Consider the following 20,542-nt stretch of genomic DNA (forward strand, 5'->3'; position numbering starts at 1 on the left):
GGGCATGAGTCAGACACATCTCTACTTATAGAACAAGTAAACTGGAGGTATAGAAAACATGTCTAATGAGGAAAGCTTACAGTCCTGGGTTTGTTTACTATTTATTACGGTCAGATTGACTGAGGCTTTTTTTCACCAACACAGCAAGTTCTACTCCTTTCTCAATGATCTTATCTGTAAATCCTTCATTATAAATAACTTCATCCGAGTACCACTCTGTCAGAACTAACTGCCCTTTGTTTTCAGAATACCACCAACATCCCTGAGATCACTGAAGGTTATCATCTAAACCTGAAAAAAAAAAAAAAAAAAAAAAAAACAACTGTTAATTTAAGAATTGCTGTCTCCTTAAGAATTATTATTTCCTTACATATGTGAAAAAAAAAAAATAAATCACACAGCTGTCAAGCATAATAGATGTGTGGCCAGAGCTCACCATTTTAAACCACGCTCTTTAAAATATATGCCAGTGAGTCTTAGTATAAGTATAGCATTCATATTGCCTGGTTTTTATGTTCATATGTCCTGGTTTCAGTTAGGACAGTTAATTGTCCTCCTAGTAACTGGTAGGGTGCTATGTTTTGGATTAGGATGAAAAGAGTGCTGATAACATGGTGATGTTTTAGTTGCTGCAGAGCAGTGCTTACACCAAGCCAAGGACGTTTCAGCTTCTCACTCTGTCCTGCCAATGGGCAGGCTGGGGGTGCAGCAAGGGCTGAGAGGGGACAGACCCAGAACAGCTGGCCCAAACTAGCCAAAGGGGTATACCACATGGGGTCATGCTGAACAATATATAGGGGTGGCTAGCCGGGGTGGGAGGGCCGTACTGCTCGGGGTTAGGCTGGGCATCGGTCAGCGGGTGGTGAGCAATTGCATTGTGCATCACTTGTTTCGTACACATTAGTAGTAGTAGTAGTATTACCATTATTACTGTTGTTTATTATTATTATTATTATTATTATGTCTTAATAAACTGTCTTTATCTCAACCTTCAGGCTTCACTTTCCCATTTCTCTCCCCCATCCCAGAGAGGGAGATGGGAGGGTGAGAGAATGGCTGTGTGGTGTTGAGCTGCCAGGCAGGTTAAACCACAACAGTCCTTTTTGGCACCCAATGTGGGGCTCGAAGGGTTGAGATAACGACAGATCGGACTAGAGTATGTTAAACTAAAATTGGTGTAAGTATTAGACCTGCTTAATAGTTGCTAGTCACAATGCTGATTGCTTTAATCTCAAGTCTGCTGTTCTTGTTTTCCAAATTGAGTTTTACAGCATGTTACTTTCTGTATGTGCTCCCTGTTGTGCTGTTTATCCTTTCCGGGCCCTGTTTAAGATTGTTATGGTACTGTGCAGTGTAACAGTGGCTTATGATATGATGAAATTTCTGGTCATGACTCTAACCTCGTATTTGTACTCAGCACTCTTGTCAACTCTATACTTTGGAAACCATATCTCAGAAACTTTTAACTATTACGCCTATTGCCTTCTTTCATCAGGGAGCCAACCTGTGGAGGGGAAACGGGGAGATATTTCTTCCTACTTGCTCAATCTCCCTTTATTCTTCACCACCCTCTTATCCTCCGAGCTTGTTATGATAGCTCTCCAAGATGTTGAATATCCTTCAGATACTCAGACCAGCATGTTCTTGTTGTTATGTCTCCTGAATGCGCTTCAGGTTTTGTTTGAGGTTAAACCAACTACTTAGGAATCTCATCCAGAGATCTGTCCTGAGGAGGAAAATTAACTCTGTCCTAACTGAAACCAGGACAGCATACAAAACAACACATACCTCAGACTGTCAAAATTGGCTCAATATTTTCTTTTCATTGTTTCTTAGTTCATCTGAATAAGAATGCTAGCTTACAGTATGAGACAAGTTCGTTTTCTCCTTCATATCTCTTTGTTTAACATTGTGAGAAATATTATGTTTTCCTTTAACTGCTTTCTGAAAGTTTCAGAATATAAATAAAAGTTACAAATCTCATGCAACCAATTATTCATTATGCCATAGGATTTGCAGTTACAAGTTTTGAATTACATTTGGTAGACATTTTGCAATTATCTTTAAAGAAATATATTATGGATTGAAGTTAAATTGAATTGCTGAAAAAGAAGAAGATTACAGATAGCTGTAAATGATTCACAAGTTAATTTCAGTATGACTTTTTTTCCAGTGTCGAAGCAATGGAGCCCCCTTTCCATGCCTAGTCTGGGCCAGGAAATAATTACTCTAAGAAAAATTGTAAGGAAGAGGGATTTAGCTTGAATTGTAAACTACAATGTGAGAACCATGCCTGAGGCAAAGCTGGGCACAGACATGTTACAGAGGCTTTAAACAGTGATGCTTCCAGGATCCTTTAAATTAAACCAAGAACTACTCTATTCCCTGGTGTGCCCCAGAACAGTGGGGCTTCAGATAAGGTATAATTTGAACAACAGCTGCTAGGTCTTTTTGAAGCAAAACACACATTTTTCTTTCTTTTTGCACCATAACAGTGAATGCACTGAGTTAGTTGTTAGTTGTAAATGCCTTGCCTTCTTCTAGCCTGCACAGATTTATGTTGGATAGCATGCATAGGGACAGATGGAGGCATGTGCTAGTTGGTGTGTTACTGGACAGCACCCAATCTGGGCTTTCTCTCACTGCATCAGTTTGACAGTCAATGCCAATGAATGATATACCTTGTCCCTGCCCTGCAGCATCCAGCACCTGGTTTGTCTTCTGTCACCTGTCTCATTACATTTTGCTTATTTCCTATGTTGAGATATACCAAGTGATTTTTCAGGTATTGTCCCTGTTCTGAGTCTCATGTGACAATGGGGAATGAAAACCAAGCATAGCAGTGTTTTTAATTCAAGGGCAACCACTGCAGTTGGCCTAGTTCCTCACCTGTTGACAGCCCAAGGGACCCAGCCCTCACCCTGCAGAGCATGGATATTGCCCTACAGCATTCTGCTTTCATATTCATTAACCCTTATTTAGAAGGGTTATATTGTGTATAAATACTTCCTTTCAACTCTGTAAAGGAAGCTGTCAGGGGACATTATTTCCTCCTCTCAGTGCAGAAAGTGGATCAAAATTATTCCCTCTTCTCAGTGCAGAAAGAGGATGGGAAGAAATTAAAAAGTCGAACTTTTTCTAACCTTTTAACTTTCCTGTAAAATGTAAAGGATTCAAAATGACAAAGGGATGGGAACTGCAAGAGTGAGAAACTGAAATCTGCTGAGTGATGTTGTAAACCAATATGCTTCAAGGAAATAGTCTCAAAGCCTAAGATTTTGTTGCATTTCTGAAGATTTTTTTATCTTTTATTCACAATAGAAATTTGTGATCTTTATTACAAAAAAAATATTTTCTCTTTTTGAAGTGTGCATGTTGTGAGCAGTTTGATTGAAAATAATTGCAGCCTTGTTTTTACATCTATAAATTTTATTAACATAATTCACCTTGTAGTTAATCATCAGGCATGGAACTAAAGCATAGCCTTCTAATCTGCTCTTAAGCAGCATTACTATGCCAATTACTATGTCAATATGTGGAGTCTTTTGTGCTGCATCTTATTAGAAATGTGGGTCAACCCATGACCCTTAGAAAATCCGGAGATATGGCTCTTGGGGACAAACCACAGACCTTCAGTAAAACTGCATTCACAGCAACAGATTTTCTTTCTTGTAATTGCACAATGAATAGGTGACTCAAGTCATTCCTATTCTTGAAGATCTTGCTGTCCTGTGCCTTCCATACTGAGAAGACAGGTAGCAGTTGCCAGGCTTGTAACTGTTTTAGCTTGAATTTATTTGTGTGAGAAAGAACCTTCTTTCTCTTTCTGACAGTAGCAAGAGACGCATGGTTCTGTGTCTGTAGAAGCTAGTTAATGAGCATGTTCCAGCAGCATGCTGATAGCTCTTAAGCTATACACCCCTTGTAAAATAAATGCTTCATGAATGGGACTCCAACAGAAATAGTATAAAAAGAAACACGAGCCAAAGCTATCACCTGTTCCTGCAGTGTCATGCATGCCCTTGCTTTTGGCCAGCTGCCCCCTCATGTTCTCAGAACTATTTCCTTGTTTTTCCAGGACAGAGAGCTTGCAAAGTACCCTCTGTGGGACAGTTTAGAACAGCAGGAGATGCCCATGGGTTTCTCCTTGCTATTGATGAGTTGACCAAAGTGCTGCAAGAATTAACAAGTGAAATAAATAGATAGGGATCTCTGGCTAATAATAATAATAATAATAATAATAATAATAATAATCATAGAATCATAGAATATCCTGAGTTGGAAGGGACCCTTAAGGATCATCAAGTCCAACTCTTGACACCGCACAGGTCTACCCAAGTTCAGACCATGTGACTAAGTGCACAGTCCAATCTCTTCTTAAATTCAGTCAGGCTCGGTGCAGTGACCACTTCCCTGGGGAGCCTGTTCCAGTGTGCAACCACTCTCTCTGTGAAGAACCCCTTTCTGATGTCCAGCCTAAACTTCCCCTGCCTCAGCTTAACTCCGTTCCCGCGGGTCCTGTCGCTGGTGTTAATGGAGAAAAGGTCTCCTGCCTCTCGACACCCCCTTACGAGGAAGTTGTAGACTGCAATGAGGTCTCCCCTCAGCCTCCTCTTCTCCTAACAACATAATATTTATAAAGAATTGTTTATCAATTAGAGAACTCTTTTGAATAACAAAAAGGGGCAGAATTTTAGAAACAAATTAGTAACCATATTTCTGTGTGCAAGCAGTCCTGCCAAAATGTAAAAGTAAACATTTTTGTGCATTAAAAAGGACAAGTTTTTGTTAGATTTCCAAAAAGTACAATGCCAGAGCTGTGAAGAAAATTTCTTGCAGAGCAAGCATAACACAGCTGTTTTGTAACAAGTCACTTCAGCATTTCTTCAGCCAAGACTTCATCTTACAAACTGTCAGTTTTGTCTTTCCAAAAAGAAAATGTATATGTAAAAAATACAGGGAACTATACTTCTCTCAAATGTATTTGAACTATCAGCCAGAATCCCTCAACACAACACCAATTCTTTTGTCACATCAGTGCAGCCTTACTTATGTAGACCCACTGAGGTAGCTGACAGCCAAATATGACACAGTGCTTTGCTTGGTCTGAGTGGAGGCTATGAGTGGAACAGCTCTGCAGTAATTTAATCTGTTTGTCTACAAAAGAGTTTCTCTTGATGAAAACAAATCAAAAGAAGTGTAGCAGGCTCCTCAGTGAATGGAAACTTTCTGAAGCTATTGTCAATGTAAGTAACTGTCTTTGTACTATGATAAAAATAACTCAATATTATTTTTTTTCCAATAAAATTGAAAATATGGTGTAATATCATGTTTATACCTCTCCAAGAGTGGCATTCACCTGTGCTGGAGTGCCTGTAGGGGGTCTCCTGAGCTGGTGGCTCTCAGTGAGATAAAACAGGGGCCTGGTCCTTGTGGAGGCTATCAAAGAAGGATCAAAGAGTTAAATTGGAAGAGAATAGGGGTTAGGACAACATTGTTGAAAGACAGCAACAGACAGACTGCATGTGTGTAGTGTTATAGACCTTTGGAGATTATTAGCTGGACTTGTCATTGAAACAGTGGCCATTGAAGTAACTGAAACAGGTAACTCTGGAAGAATCTTCAAGAAATGTCTGCATTTAAAGAGTCAGTGTTTGTAAAAGGTAGCCACACTGCTTTAAGTGCTAACGTTATTTTCTATTTTTCAAAGGAAGCAAGCAGTGCTCAAATGCAATATTTCAATGGTCATTTACAAACTATTGTCTTTTAATTCTCTTGTCAAATGTTATCTTTAACTGATTTAGTTCAGATGGTCTTTTTTGTTTAGTACTATTTCTTCTGTCTCTAAAATGCAGGTGGTCCGACCATACCAGACAATGTCCAATCCCATGAGTAAGTTGACAGTGCTCAACAGTATGCATTCTCATTTCATTTTGGCTGACAATGGCACTACTGGCAAATATGGAGCAGAAGTGAAACTCCGTAGACAACTGGAAAAGCACATTTCACTTCAGAAGATAAATACGAGTGAGTAACATTTTCTTTTTTTTTTTCTTTTTTCTTTTTTTAATAATTACAATTCTATCAAAGTAACTAATTTTAAATAGGCAATAAGGTCTGTATATTCTGGGGAGTAATTCTGCTATCTAAAGTGATGAGTATGAGATAATAGAGGCAAATAATAGTGAATCAAGTGAATAAATTTTGATTTCAGAGTACTGTGGGTGAGAATGAAGCATGAAAAGGTATATGAATTTGTACATATATCTTGAAACTTGCCTGAAACAAGTTCAGGCTATATTTGTCAATATATATGACAATATATGTATATGTCTCTTGTGGTTCAACTTAGATCTTTGGTACCCCATCTCCTTAAAACTGTATATAGTTCCAGTCCCCTTCATTTCATAATGAAGACAATAGAATCAATAAGGACAGAGAAAAGGGTGACAAAAAGGGAGACCTTTTCATGAAAAGGCCTTTGCAAGTGTTAATATTTGTGGATGTACAGAGGTATATGAAATGACAAATGTGTATGACATTGAAAAGTTGCAGGAAAAATGACTGCACAACTCAAGCAGTCCCAGAGCCAACAATATTTAGAGGCTGAGAGTGTTTCCATATAAATGTTACTCTATGTTTGCACTATGTTTCTTAGTCCTAGGAAGCTGTCATTAACCACAGTTAGAAACAGAATATAAGGCCAGATGGTCCTTTGCTCTCTTCTTTTATGACTATTTTGAGATACCACTTTCCATAACATGATCAGACTGAAGCATCAGGTCTTCTCTCAAGGTTGTATCTTTTCTTTTACTAGCGTATCCCATTTTTCTACATAAAATGAGAAAAAAATATATCATTTGCATAAAAGATTAAATTTCAATATTAGTATTATTATTTCTGTAGTATTACAGATAATTAATCTAGGTGGGGAGTTTATTACCTTTTTTGATATTTTGGGTTATTTTTATTTTTTTTAGTAGTAGTATTTGCTTCTATTTACAATCATTTAGTTTTTAGAAACTTAGTGCTATCAAAAGAGAAAAAGATCTGTTCTGTAAATTTAGCCTAAGACCTACTCAAGGAAAAAATCTTCCACTGAAAAGTTGCCAGGCAGTAATTTTTTCAGTCTTAGAATCATGGGACCATATGGTTTGGTAAAGACCTTCGAGATCATCAAGTCCAACCACCAACCTGACTGAGCAAACCTCAGCATTGTACTTCCATAAGCTACCTTTAAGAATAAAAAAAGAGCTTGTTTTACAAAGTAATCATAGACAGTCTTTCTGATGCTCTGTAAACACATAATTTTGAGTCCAGAAAGGGTGATATTTTTGTGATCTGGAATTTGAAATTGGGATAAGATTAGGAAATGCATCTACCCATCCAGATATCAGATGATAATGAATTACCGGCAGACCCAGTCTGATGAACAAAAAGGAGCATTTTGGCAATACTTGATAAAGCTTTCTGAATCGTGAGTATAGTCTGTGCTTAAACTGAAATATTTTGATACTTAGATCTTTCAACACCACTGTGTGAATCAGTTGATTGCAAGTTGTTCTCAAAATGAGAGCAATCCAGGCTTTTATGTTTTATGATATCAGTGTATACATTGTTTTTTCTCAGATCATGTGTATTGTACACACAAATGTGTATGTCTTCTAAGTGTATGTGTATCCTTAGCAGATGCAGATAGTGTGTTCTAAGCCTAGGCTGACCAGAACAAAGTCATATTTGAAATTGGACTATCATATATGAAATAGCATATATAATATGAGCAAGCTGTAGAAAACTGTGCCATAAATAGTAATTATTTTGAGGATGCTCAAAAGAAAAATGTCAGCACGTGCAGTTTACAGCAAAATATTGTGTTAGGAAAAACCTTACATTAGAAAATTATATCTCTTTAAGGCTTTCACTTAATTAAGATTTATATATTTTCACTTAATTAAGATTTATATAAAGATAAATTTATATATTTATCTGCTGAAATGCAACTGACGGAAGAAACTTTGAAGTTTGGCAGTTCAAGTCATATGATTGCCTGACCTCATCAAGAAACTACCAAAAAAAAAAATTTTCTTCTCTAGTTTCTCTCTGCAACCTTTCTGTGCCCAGAAGTATGCATCATCATTTTCTTTCCCCTTTTCTCATGTGACAAAATCACTCTATCATTTAACTTCTTTCTCCCAACTCAGTGTCTCTGACAAATACAAAAATATTTGGTTCTCACAACACTTTCAAAGGCAGAAATGTGATAGAGAAGGAAGGTTGCGGGTGAGATTTCTACAGCTTGGTCCAGTGACATCCATAATTTCCATGGTTTCCAGATCTGAGTGTTATAAATGGCTCAGGATTCAATTTAGGATTAAATAAAAAAATAGGATTTATTAAAAGAATATAAAAGAATAGAGGTAAGCAAACAGCGCTGGGTGCACTGGGAGTCTCCGCTCCACCAGGATGCACACCAGTTACATCAAGCAGCTGATTTTTATGCACCTAGACTAATACATATTCATTACTACTTCCAAAAAAATAGATTATTATAATTAGCTTCCGGGGTCCAGTTCCTCCTACTGGAGCATGCGCATCAGTCTCCTCTGGGGGTCTCTAGGGGTCTTTCATGCTGAAGGCTCGTAGTCTTCCTCTCACCCTTTGTACTTACTTGGCACTATTCCGAGTTTATGGAACACTCTCTGTACACTCTCCGCAGGTCTTGTCTCCCAACCGTCCTTCAGCTTCTTTTTCCTTCCTCTTAATCTCTTGGCCCCCCTGGCCAGATACCAAGGATCTCATAACACTCACCAGCAGTCACCAGTTATTATCAGTTGTTCTGAAACTCCCATACAGGTTGACGACTCACGAGCAATTAAAACATTCTTTCCCAGCTATTTACAGTCATCTACATAACATCTATAGCAGTGTTAAATCAATCTCGAAGAAGACAGAAAAAAACTGTAACTGTTAGAACTAGAAGTCAGGAATAACAAAAGCAAACAGGTTCATAAATTTAAGGAGTGTTTTCTGAAGACGTGATAAATTGACTGGAATGAGGGGGAGACTGGGACACACTGCATCTGTGGTTCAAGAATTAAACTGCCAGTGCAGGGCCCAGAGGCAGACAGGATTCAAACAGAATTGTTCTTTATGGACACGAATTTATGGACACGAATTGGAATTGTTAAAACATTCCTCACATGAGTAACATTATAACTTCAGCGAACAAAATACCTAACGCTGTAAGGATCTGGATTTTTTTTTATTATTATTTTTTTTTTATGGCTTGTTTTGCTTTCTTATGCTTTAAAAGAAGGTGACTTAGTCCTGCCCTGCCTCTAGTTAATAGGAAGGTGACCATATGGGTGACAGAAGGACCACCTGCTCTTCTGGGTCAGCCAAACAGATGACCACTTTTTGATGCCCTTTTTTGATGCCTCAGTCCTAGCAGAGTCCTTGGCCCTCTGTGCACAGGGGAACTGCTGCAAAGAGATCTTTATCTGAACAGGAATGGGGTTGTGCATGTGTGTCCTTATTTACTATTTTCCAGTAGTAAACATGTGGACTGGGGGGGAAAAAAAGATGACAGAGTTAAAATTCTGTTCACTGGAGATCTGTGAAAATGCAATTTTTAGTTAATCATGGAAAAACAAAATAAAACAAACAAACAAAAAAAATAGGGCACTGAAAACCAGGACAGGTACGGGAACAAATAAACAGATTGTAACTTCTTATTTCACAGCCCATCCCTGGACAATAGTATTGAAATCAGATTTTATTCTTATTTTTAAGCCTATCTGACTTTTACAAACCAGGCTTGTCACTTATTCTTATTTTCTTTGCTTTGCTTTAACGGTATCTTTTTTCAGGGCAGTTATAGCTCTTCTAGATGTTTGGGATCATATGCTATTCACAAAGAGAAACTTCAAGCTTCTGCTCACCTATTAAAGACACAGAAAACTGTATTCCTCTCAAATACATTAAGAAAGTAACAGTCTCTCTTCTTATAAAACTTAAGATTAAATCAGGCCAGTAAGTATGCAACATAGTTCTAAAACTCTTTTTCTTCCTAATATGACATCACTCCAAGTCATACAGCAATATCTAATTTCCTGAGTGAATGTCACTGTTAAACAATAATAGAATATAACAACTAGAGAAAAATAAAGATTTTATTGAATACTGTTCCCCTTATACTTTTTGCAACTTTTACCACTTCACTAGCCCTTGTTTTGTCCACAAGTATTTTTTTTAAAAAAAGGAAAACAAAAAAAAAAGTCAGTTTGACACTTCACTGCTCAGGGCAGGTCCTTCATACTGTCACAAATAAAGAGGATTTTAACACAGTTCAGCAACAGTTCCCTGAGGTAAGCCTCTAGTTTTCTCAAAATTATAAAGTTTTGAAATGCGTCATTTTGCATTCAAAAATATTAAAAGTAAGATGTAACAGTAACACAGTTTCAAGTTCAAAAGTAAATCTTAATAGTGATCTAAGTCTGGTGTTACCACTTTTTTTAATTCCCCTTCAGGTAATTGTAGTAGGTAATTACTCTTCAGGTAATACTGGATACCTTTTCAAAAATATTTTCAAAAAGTTAAATGATCCTTGCTGTCTTAAATTCTCTGCCAGATACGTTTTCAAGGCCACTATAGAGTTTAACACTTTTTCTCTGTATACTCTGCAATGTCTCATGCCTCTTGAAGTAGATGGCCCAAATTTAAATCCTCGTTTCCAAATACAGACCTAACAGTGAACATGATAAGGAGGTTAAAATCTCTTACACTTGACAGACTTCTCTAATATAGCTGAGTGCATGGTTTGTTTTGTATGAACTGAGAGCATGCAGTTGGATCACGTTCAGATTGCCATCTGTTGTAACCCCAGGTTTCTTTCATAAGGATTTAGTTTTCTGATTTGGAAATATATACATATACATATACATATACATATACATATACATATACATATACATATACATATACATATACATATGTATATGTATATGTATATATATATATGTGTGTGTGTATATATATATACACATACACATACATATAAAATATATGCATATATATATATATTTCAGACAAAAAGTCACTACAGTAGGTTGACGTGCCATGGTTTGTATATATATTTTCTAAATATGTAGAATAATGCTTTTTCCTTATCAAGTGGGGTCTAGAAATACTTCATATTACATAAGAAGATGTTTACCAATGCTTAAAGATTCTCTCTTTCAAAGTCCTACCAAAAGTTTCTCTCTTGGCTTTGCACTCCTGTTTGCACATTTCCATTCATTGAAAAACATTAAAGTTTGCATATTCACCATTCATTCCTGTTTTTTGCATTAAGACCTTCAGTTCTTGTGGTATAATTTCTACTATTAATTGAATACTCAGTCAGTTACTACTAAATGAAATATTCTCAAATTTTTGAAGTGCTTTCAGCATGGTTACCAAGCACTTCTAACATAAATGCACTACTTTCCTTCATGTGAGTGAAATTCCTGGAGCTGTAGAGAAAGGACACAAGTGATTTATTAAAAAAAAAAAAAAAAAAAGAGAAAGAAAAAAAAAGATGATCACATATAGTCTATGCAATAATAATAATAATAATAATAATAATAATAATAATAATAATAATAATAATAATAATAATTTGAATTGGAATGAAAGAGAATGTAAATTAATTAGGAATGTTTTTGAATTGGAATGAAAGAGAATGTAAATTAGTTAGCAATATTTTCATTTTTTCTTAAGAAGAATATATAACTTTCAGCAGTTTAAGAATCTTTGTCTAGGACATATCAGTACCTACATGCCAATAATAAAATTTGTGTTTGGCATGTGTTATGAGGCTGTAATGTGCTCGGAGTAGTGATTCAGAGGGCAGAATAAGAGGTTTGTGTGATGTCTGCAGAGCTGACAAACAGTCTTGAATGTATATTCATCATGTATTAGTTACATTTTTTTAATATCCAAATATCTTTCTTATGCTGCAAACTTCATGTATCAAAAGATATAAATCTTGGCCAGAATTTTCTGTTTTCTGTTCTTATGCAACAGAGATTTTACATTTTTAAATTTACTTTGGAAATTCTTGAAGTCCATCCAGTGAAGCAATCACAGAATCACAGAATTGCCAAGGTTGGAAGTGACTTCTGAAGATCGTCTAGTCTAACCCCTTTGTCAAGCAGGATCACCTAGAACATATTGTCCAGGATGGCATCCAGGCGGGTTTTGAATAACTCCAGAGAAGGAGACTCCACAACCTCTCTGGGCAACATGTTCCAGTGCTCTTTCACCCTCATATTCAGCCAGAACCTCCTGTTCTTTAGTTTGTGCCCATTGCCTTTCATTCTGTCACTTGGAACAATTGAAAAGAGACCAGCTCCATCATCTAGACACCCTCCCCTCGGATATTTATATGCAATGATGAGGTATCCCCTCAGTCTTTTCTTCTCCAGGCTAAATAGGCCCATCTCTCTGAGCCTGTCCTCAAACGACAGGTGCTCCAGTCCCCTCATCATCTCAGTAGCCCTCCTCTGAACTTACTACAGTAGCTCTATGTCCCTCTTGTACTGGGGAGCCCAGAACTGGACACAATACTCCAACTGTGGCATCACCAGGACTGAGGAGAGAGGGATGACCACCTCCCTTGACCTTATGGCAACACTTCCAAATGCACCCCTTCTTGGCCACAATGGCACATTGCTGACTCAACTATGTTCAAATCAGGGTTAACAGCTACCTGCAGAGATTAAAATGTAAAAAGATTTAATGATTCCTCTAATAATATAAAAGAGGGTCATTTACTTTTCAGGTTGGACTACTTAGATTTATGACATTTTACTGAATAAAACACAGCCTTGGGAAGGGCAGAGAAGTGAAAAGGCAAAAAGACTTTACCATTATGAAGAATTAAGATAACAAGGATAGATAATATAGTCTAGACTAGCCTTTAGTTTGGAGGGTTTGGGGAGTGGTAGAGAAGATGGCATTTTCACTATGGAAATTCTTTATTCTTCTTAAAATTAGTAACCTTCTAGCTTCCTTTAAAGGAAGAACTGGGGGGAGGAGTTCTCTTTTCCTTGAGACCCCAAAGTAAAGTAAATATTAAAATGTATGCCAAAGGTGCATTTGAAACAAGAATGTTAAGTCAGTGGAATAAAGGTGAAGTGTGTTTAATTGTAAGCAGACTGCTTCTAAAGTCGGAATATTTTAAGTAGACTAGTTTATTCTATATCTTTCATAAATTCCTTTAATTGGAACACTCTTTTAGCATGTATGAAGCGTTCAGAAACAAAAAGTAGACTACTGGTGTATAGTCTTCAAACCATAATGGTTTATAAATCAGAAAAATTTTATCTGTGTGTCAGCCTTCTGGAAGAGGTGAACTGTAACAGAAGATTTTGAATAACAAGATGTATATTTATGTTAAAGCCAAATGTCCACATTAAAATTGCCACAATAAATATATATACCTATCTTCAATAATACTTTTCATATCCCACCCTTATGTTGCAATATTAACACCTTCAGTGTTACCTTCACTATGCTTCATCTTCTCTGAACCATGTAAAAATAACAGAAAAAAATATACATTCTTTACTGCATTTGTTTTAGGTGGTGTCTTTCCTACAAACACTAAAGTTCTCAGTGTTTTGGCTTCATTTCCCTCAATGAAAGTAAGCGCAAACCTCTGTGCAGTTTGACCTAGAACTATTCTGCACTTCTGAATCAATTCCAGGCACTGAAACATTCAATGCACTTTGCATTTTTTGGAAAGATTATCACACACACACACACACAAAAAAAAAAAATCCTTAGGTTATGCAGGTCCACCCTGTGATGTTATTATTCTTTTAATTTGTACGATTCTGGAAGAATGGTCTCCTAGACCATATAAGGCTTCATGTTGAATATTATTACTCATTATTAATCTGCAGTTGTTCTCATTTTAAACATGCTGTTAAGTGCTGAAAATCTGGCCTGCCTTTACAGTATACTTTTCAAAAACAGACAGGCATTGGTATCTGTGTCCTTGTATTTGGTCTACCATTCTTTATAATGTAGGTGAATGTAGATGTGTTCTGGTAGGCCTGTGAAAAGAATTTATTCTTGATTAAAGAATAGATGGAAAAGTTGGGTGATTTGATTGGATAAATGAGGTAATTTGGACAGGGTAATATGTCGACAATGTCTGTTCATGTGACCCGTGGACTTCCCTTTGTCATCCTATGCCTGAGAATATATGAAGGGGGCTGGGAAGGCAAAGGGACGTTCAACTGTCATCACTGGCATCTTCTCTGACCATTGCACCATCATCAAATGCATTGGAATTCTCATTTGCTTCAGATTTTTCCTTCATATTCTGTGCAGCCCTAGGTGCATTTTCATAACTGCATAACTAGGGAGATGTGGGCACAGATTTCCTTCTAGGGCTGGGAATCTGCTGTAAATTGGACTTCAGTGAAACCTGAGGAAACCTCAGAACTGTTTGAAGCTTGACTGGTATCAGGGTTTGTTAGAGATCAGAAACATGGGCCTTTTTCATTGAAAGCTTTGTGATGCTGGTGGATCAGGCACCGGAGCCAAAAATATCTCAGAAAGTTCTGAGAAAGCACATACAGGTTAAAAATTGTTCTTGAGGAACAGATAAATAATTAATTAATAGAGCAGAAAATGATCTATATATTCCTCTAATAAACCTGATTTTCATCAGATGTGTTTGTTGAAAACATATTTGTTCTCATATAATTGATATACAGGCAAAAACAAATTGGTCGTTTTAAGTCTATTGTCAGAAATTTTAGATTTACTGAATTCACTGCAAAGATCAGAATAAAGACATAAATCTAAGTAGCAGAAATTACGTGGGGTGAATACTCTCTAGAAATATTTCTGCTCTTCATTTTCCAGAATAGGTGTGAAAGGAGAGATGATTTTCAGACATAACATCCATATGTTGACAAATATGCAAAATATAACAAGGAAAAACTCCTCAATCTGTAATCTGAGGCAGTGTAAAATTTGGTTATGTTACTGTGATAACTTTTATAAAGTGATGACTATAATATGTGGTGGTGCTCATATCCAAAGGAACCAGAGAAAGTGTGAAGAAAGAGAAGACTGTGAAAATTCCTAAACTGTAATTGTTCCTGAATCTCTTAGGTCATTAACTACAGCTGGTGAACTCTGAGAAAAGCAAAACAAGTTCTGTTGTACTGGCCAACTAAATGTGCAGAAATTGAAAACATAGGGTACATTTTAACTGAAATCTGTTAAGGTTCCTCTACTTTGAACTTAGCACAAGCTTTGAACTAAATATTGCCATCCTGCAATAAGCAAATGGGTTATTACTGGGTTGTGAGACTCAGAAATCCCAAGGTTTAATTTCAGATTTCGTTTTTTAGTTTCCAAGATTTAGGTGTTTTTTAGTGTCTTGCCTCTTTTGAGACTCTTAGCTTTCTAAGTTTTCTGTCCTTTTCCAAAGACAAGAATGAAAAGTGAAAGAGGGTTTCATTCATTTTTCCATCATTTTTTCTTATTGCCAGTTTTTAAGATCAAGTCCATATTGAATGAAGATGTGTTCCAGGTGTTGGATGCATAAACTTGTCTGTCAATGCCACATCTGGTAGGTGTATAGATGTCAGTGACCATCAGTTTTGCTCCACACCAGGTCTGCCACTCCCAAATTCCTTATATAGCATGAAGAACATGTACCCCACAATTTGTGACCACTAAAAATTAAGAGGAGGAGACCTACAGGTGTTCTATCATATAGTTTTCTGAAATCCAGTTTGGTTGCACAAAAAGTTGCAACATGTTACACAATAACATATTTTCTGCAAATACTTGTCCCTAGAAAAAAAATCTTCATTTTGGAGTAGGTGCATCTACAGCATATTTTGCTGACTTGTGTGTAACTAATGGGACTAGTAGGCAAACCTTTAATATTTCCATTCAGCTGTCAGTCTGATCTTGAGGTTGCTCTTTGGTAATCGAGACACTGTAGCTGTAGGCATCCAGAAAATGACTGGAGAGAGAGTGACTAATACACTATAGAATAATTGAATCATAGAATGGCATGGCTTAGAAGGGACCTTAATGACCATCTACACCTTTAGTCACAGGCCCCAACATAGTCACAGGCCCCAACACCCCAGGCAAACCCAAAAAATTACTAAATTCTCCAGCTAAAATTTACAAGTAGAAAAAGCAAGTAGGTCTATGGGAAGCCTAGACCAGCATTTCTTGCCTAATAGTGGAGAAAGTGTGACCTATATCTGCCACTACCCAATGTTAAGAAGCAGAAATTAGACACATTTCTCTCAGGGATATTGAAGAGAAAAAACATCTCAGGTTTTGTTTTTGGTTTTTGTGGTGGTGGTGGTGGTTTTGTGTTGGTTTTGTGTGTTTTTTTCTTCACTGATCTCAGGGGTGAACCTAGAAGTTGTATATAACCTACTGGTATGTTCCAGTTATTTTTATAAACACACTTATGTACATGACAAATAAATTTATTTAGCAGTAAATAAGTCATTTTATTCATTTGTTGGTCTACAAAGCAATGGATAACCCATGTTCAGCTCTTCATTAAAAGAATTAGTAATCATTCATAGGGCTGCTATAGATTATTTATAGATATGTTCACAGTCTAAAATAATAATGTTTTTTTGAGAAATGAGAAAAAAAGTAAGGCTTCTGCAAAACATGATTTATTAAATCTCTTTTCACACTGCATTGAGTATTAGGCAAAGTATTTCTTTGCTTGCTTTTCCATATTCATTCGTGTCTCCTTGGTTATTGTTTTAACCTATATATTTATGCAGTACTCCTCTGTCAAGAGGAAAATGGAATTATTTTTCTGTATAATAACATTAAGTCCTACAAGTTGCCACTCGTGCATTACAGAATGAATGTTCTGGTATGTACATACCCATGTGGAATCACAGTTGCCAAAAAGTCTCTCAGTGGCTCTGTTGCTGGCCACAAAAGTAATAACACAGTAATAAAGCTTCAGGTTGGTTGCATAAAAATTCTGCATTATATTGCAGTCTGCTTTACAATATTACACCAGCCTTATCCATAATAACTGACTCTATGAAACTTACCAGTCTTGTCTTTTCTTGTCTTGTCTCTAAGCTATACTTACAGACTTAAGTGCACTAAATAAAAGTTATTATTTTAGAAATTTTGACAGGGATGTACTTCGGAGTACTCACAGGTCTTCTGTACTATTTCTTCTTTTTGGTAGAATGGATACACAAAATGGAAATAAAAATAGTGTTTTGTCTGTTTTCTGTTAGTTAGGTAATGAGAATCTACCTTTCTTTTTGTATTTAGAGCAGGGAGGCTAGGACTTCGGTATGTGACATGAGGACCTTAGTAAATGACACTTTGACAGCCAGAAATCTCATTCTGAGCTCAATCTAAAACAATGGCCAATAGCTATCTATTCTTGTGAATAAATTGTGTTGGGTTTTTTTTGTTTGTTTTTTTCTTCTTCATTTTTCCACCTTTTATTGCTGAGTGTGACATGATATGGTATGGAATATCCCTTTAGTTGGTTTAGGTCAGCTGCCGTGAAGACATGCCTTTCTCACTTTTTGCCCACCCCTGCTACGGGCCTGCATCTTGGCTGTGGAGAAACTGTCCCAAAGGCTTCACGACCTCATAGAATGAGCATATCTCTCCTCATCCAGACAGGGTGATATTTCAGCCATGGAGGGTTAGAGAGAGCCCTGACGCTGTGCCAGCACTGCTCAGCAGCAGACACAACACTGGTGTGATACCACTGCTGTTCGAGCTACACATGCAGAGCACAGCACTGTAATAAATGGCTAAGTCCCAAATAGGATTACAATCAAAGTTTACAATTTATTAAACGAATAGAGGTAAGCAAACAGTGCTGGCTTCACTGAGTCTCTGCTCCACAAAGACGCACACAAGTTACATCAGGTGGCTAGTTTTTATGCTCCTAGGCTAATACATATTCATTACTACTTCTAGAAAAGGCAGGGTTATTATAATTAGTTCCCAGAATCCAAACCCTCCCACTGGCTCATTCGTATCAGTCTCTGGTGGTCCCTCTGGGGGTCTCTCGTGCTGAAGGCTTGTAGTCTTCCTCCCAGGCTTTTTCCTTGTCCGTCTCCTTTGTCCATCTTGGCCAGATGTCAGAGACTTGCACAGCGTCCCATGCAAGCTTTGTCTTTTAGCCATCCTTCAGCTTTTCCCTTCTCCTTAATCTCTTGGCCACATATCAGAGACTTGCATAGTGTCCCATGCAATAGTCATAATAGTTAGCAGCTATTCTGAAACCCCTTTGTTCTCTTATCCCCTAGCCCCAGGCCTCAATGTTAAACCCTTCAAATCCCCTATTGACATGAACTGCTGGACCATACGTTTGCAAGATACAAGAACTATATATATTAACCACTCTGTTTTTCTTAGAATTGTGGTTGTACAAGGGTATGTAAGATAGAAGGTCACATTTCATCATATCATGCAGCCCTAGCATTGTTCCATGTTGACATGAATCAGACGAACACATTTCACAGCACTGTATGGGCTGCTGCAGGGAAAGTTAATATCCCAGCCAGACCCAGTACAGTGGCTTACATGCTGGCAATGATGCATCCAAATTTCCTTCTGTATTCTTGTATTTCAGGACCTAAGCTACCTTCTTCAAAGACGTGCAACACCAATGATATATCCTGTGATCAGCTTTATCACACCTTTCTATTTTCCAGTATTCCTTCCTAAAGACTTCCCAGTTTACAGTAGATTTTATTAATCCCCAGATAATAGGTACTTTGCATCTTGCACTATGAACTTCCTACATTTCTATTACTCAATCCATTATGTCATTCAGCCACCCTTTTTACAAAGGTTACTTCTTAATTTTGTCTTATCAGAGCCTTTTTGTCTTATCAAATCACTTCTACTTCCTGTTCTAAAGTCATCAATAATGATGATAGGATGAGTGTAAATTTTTTATGAAACTCTTGGTACTAGACTTTCTTACACAATGCTACTCCTTAGTAAATTATATACTTTCACAATTTTTTCATTTTTATTCAGTTTGTTTACATATGTATATATATGTATATATAGGCATAATAGCAAATACTTCACGAAATGCGAACTTTGTTAGAGATAGGCTTCTTAAAAAAAAAAAAAAAAAAAAAACACTGTTTTTTATTTATCAGTAATGAAATAAAATGGGTCATTCTAGTTATATTCCATAGAAAAATACTACACTTCTGAAGAGAACATTGATGTAAAATTTCAGTGAATTGTGTGCCTCCTAGACAGATATCACGGTAGATCAGTCTTTAGAGAAAGGGAAGATGAACCAAGAACAGTGAAGGGAGATCTTTATTCTACTACCACAAATCTTAAAGAAGAAAAAATACTAAAATGATCTGCTATATGATACATTGTATATAAAGAAAAGCTTCATAAGTATTGGAAGAAAATTCATAAAATTTGGTGACTTTGACATTCTAGTCAGACCACTAGAAATAAAACAATTCCTTATTTTACATTAAAATCTTAACTGAAGAGTGTCTCATCAGCCACTATGTGATTACACTGGGATATTCCTTAAATAAAAGCATTCAAGTCAGTTAATTTAATTTTTACTCATCATCTGTTAGCAATTTCCATACTACAAAGTTTTCTTATACTAGACATAAATATAAACAGCATTTCTTTTGTCATCTAGTGGCAAAGGAAAACCTAGGCAGATTTGTGAATTGAGGTTCTCTGATGAAAACTCAAATGCAAACAGATTTATTATATTATTGATATGATGTGGAATAAAACCATATGATCTGTAAGACTCTCGGGAGTTATTTTTATTATATTTAATATTTAGAATTCTGTCTTAAGAGGTATGATTTTATAAATGATAAAAATTAATGAGTAAGTCAAATAAATAAGTAACCCAAATTTGCCCATCTAAAGTCATCCTTAACTTAAATACTTTAAAGTTAAAGGAAGTACACAAAGGTAGTTTAACCCCTCACACTTATAATTTACTCCTTTGAATCAACATTCCTAATTTCTATTTCTCATTTAATTCCACTCTTATAAGCTACTTCTTCACTAATGTCTTTGAAAATAATTCAACAACCTATAAAGGATTAGGTGGAGCAGCAATCAATGGCAAGTCTTAATATTGATAAAAATAAAAAAAATAAAATAAAATAAAAACAGTGAGTTTTGTGGAAATCATTCTGTTAAATGTCTTGTTATGTTCTACCCTTTTACCTCTCTTTTATTAGCTGGGATTTTATAACTCTGCTTACAGTTTTCCAGTCTTCGTAAAGTAAAAACACACCACATAACTTAAAAAAAAAAAAAAAAAAAAGTCTTTGTCAAGAAAAAAGTGACAAGCATAAAAGTTTTTTCAGTCAAATAAACACAAGCCTAGTGTCAAAATGTTTTTCTCTAAATTCACAAGGCTTTCATGTCAAAGTCAGTTCTGTCAATTTTGTAGAGCTCTCCCATCTAATTATATAACAAATTTTGG

At 36.4% G+C, this 20,542-nt stretch overlaps 1 protein-coding gene across 4 annotated transcripts in view; it reads left to right on the top strand.

Moving 5' to 3' along the window:
• TRPM3 (transient receptor potential cation channel subfamily M member 3) overlaps positions 1-20,542 on the top strand; it is a 424,148-nt gene that overhangs the window by 291,187 nt on the left and 112,419 nt on the right. For all 4 annotated transcript variants that reach the window (XM_072031293.1, XM_038170832.2, XM_072031292.1 and 1 more), the window contains exon 6: positions 5,856-6,027. In XM_072031293.1, coding sequence (XP_071887394.1) covers positions 5,856-6,027 — 172 coding nt within the window. The remainder of the gene's footprint in view (positions 1-5,855; positions 6,028-20,542) is intronic.

The sequence above is a fragment of the Anas platyrhynchos genome, chromosome Z, assembly GCF_047663525.1.
Source record: "Anas platyrhynchos isolate ZD024472 breed Pekin duck chromosome Z, IASCAAS_PekinDuck_T2T, whole genome shotgun sequence".
In the NCBI taxonomy this organism is placed as follows: domain Eukaryota; kingdom Metazoa; phylum Chordata; class Aves; order Anseriformes; family Anatidae; genus Anas; species Anas platyrhynchos.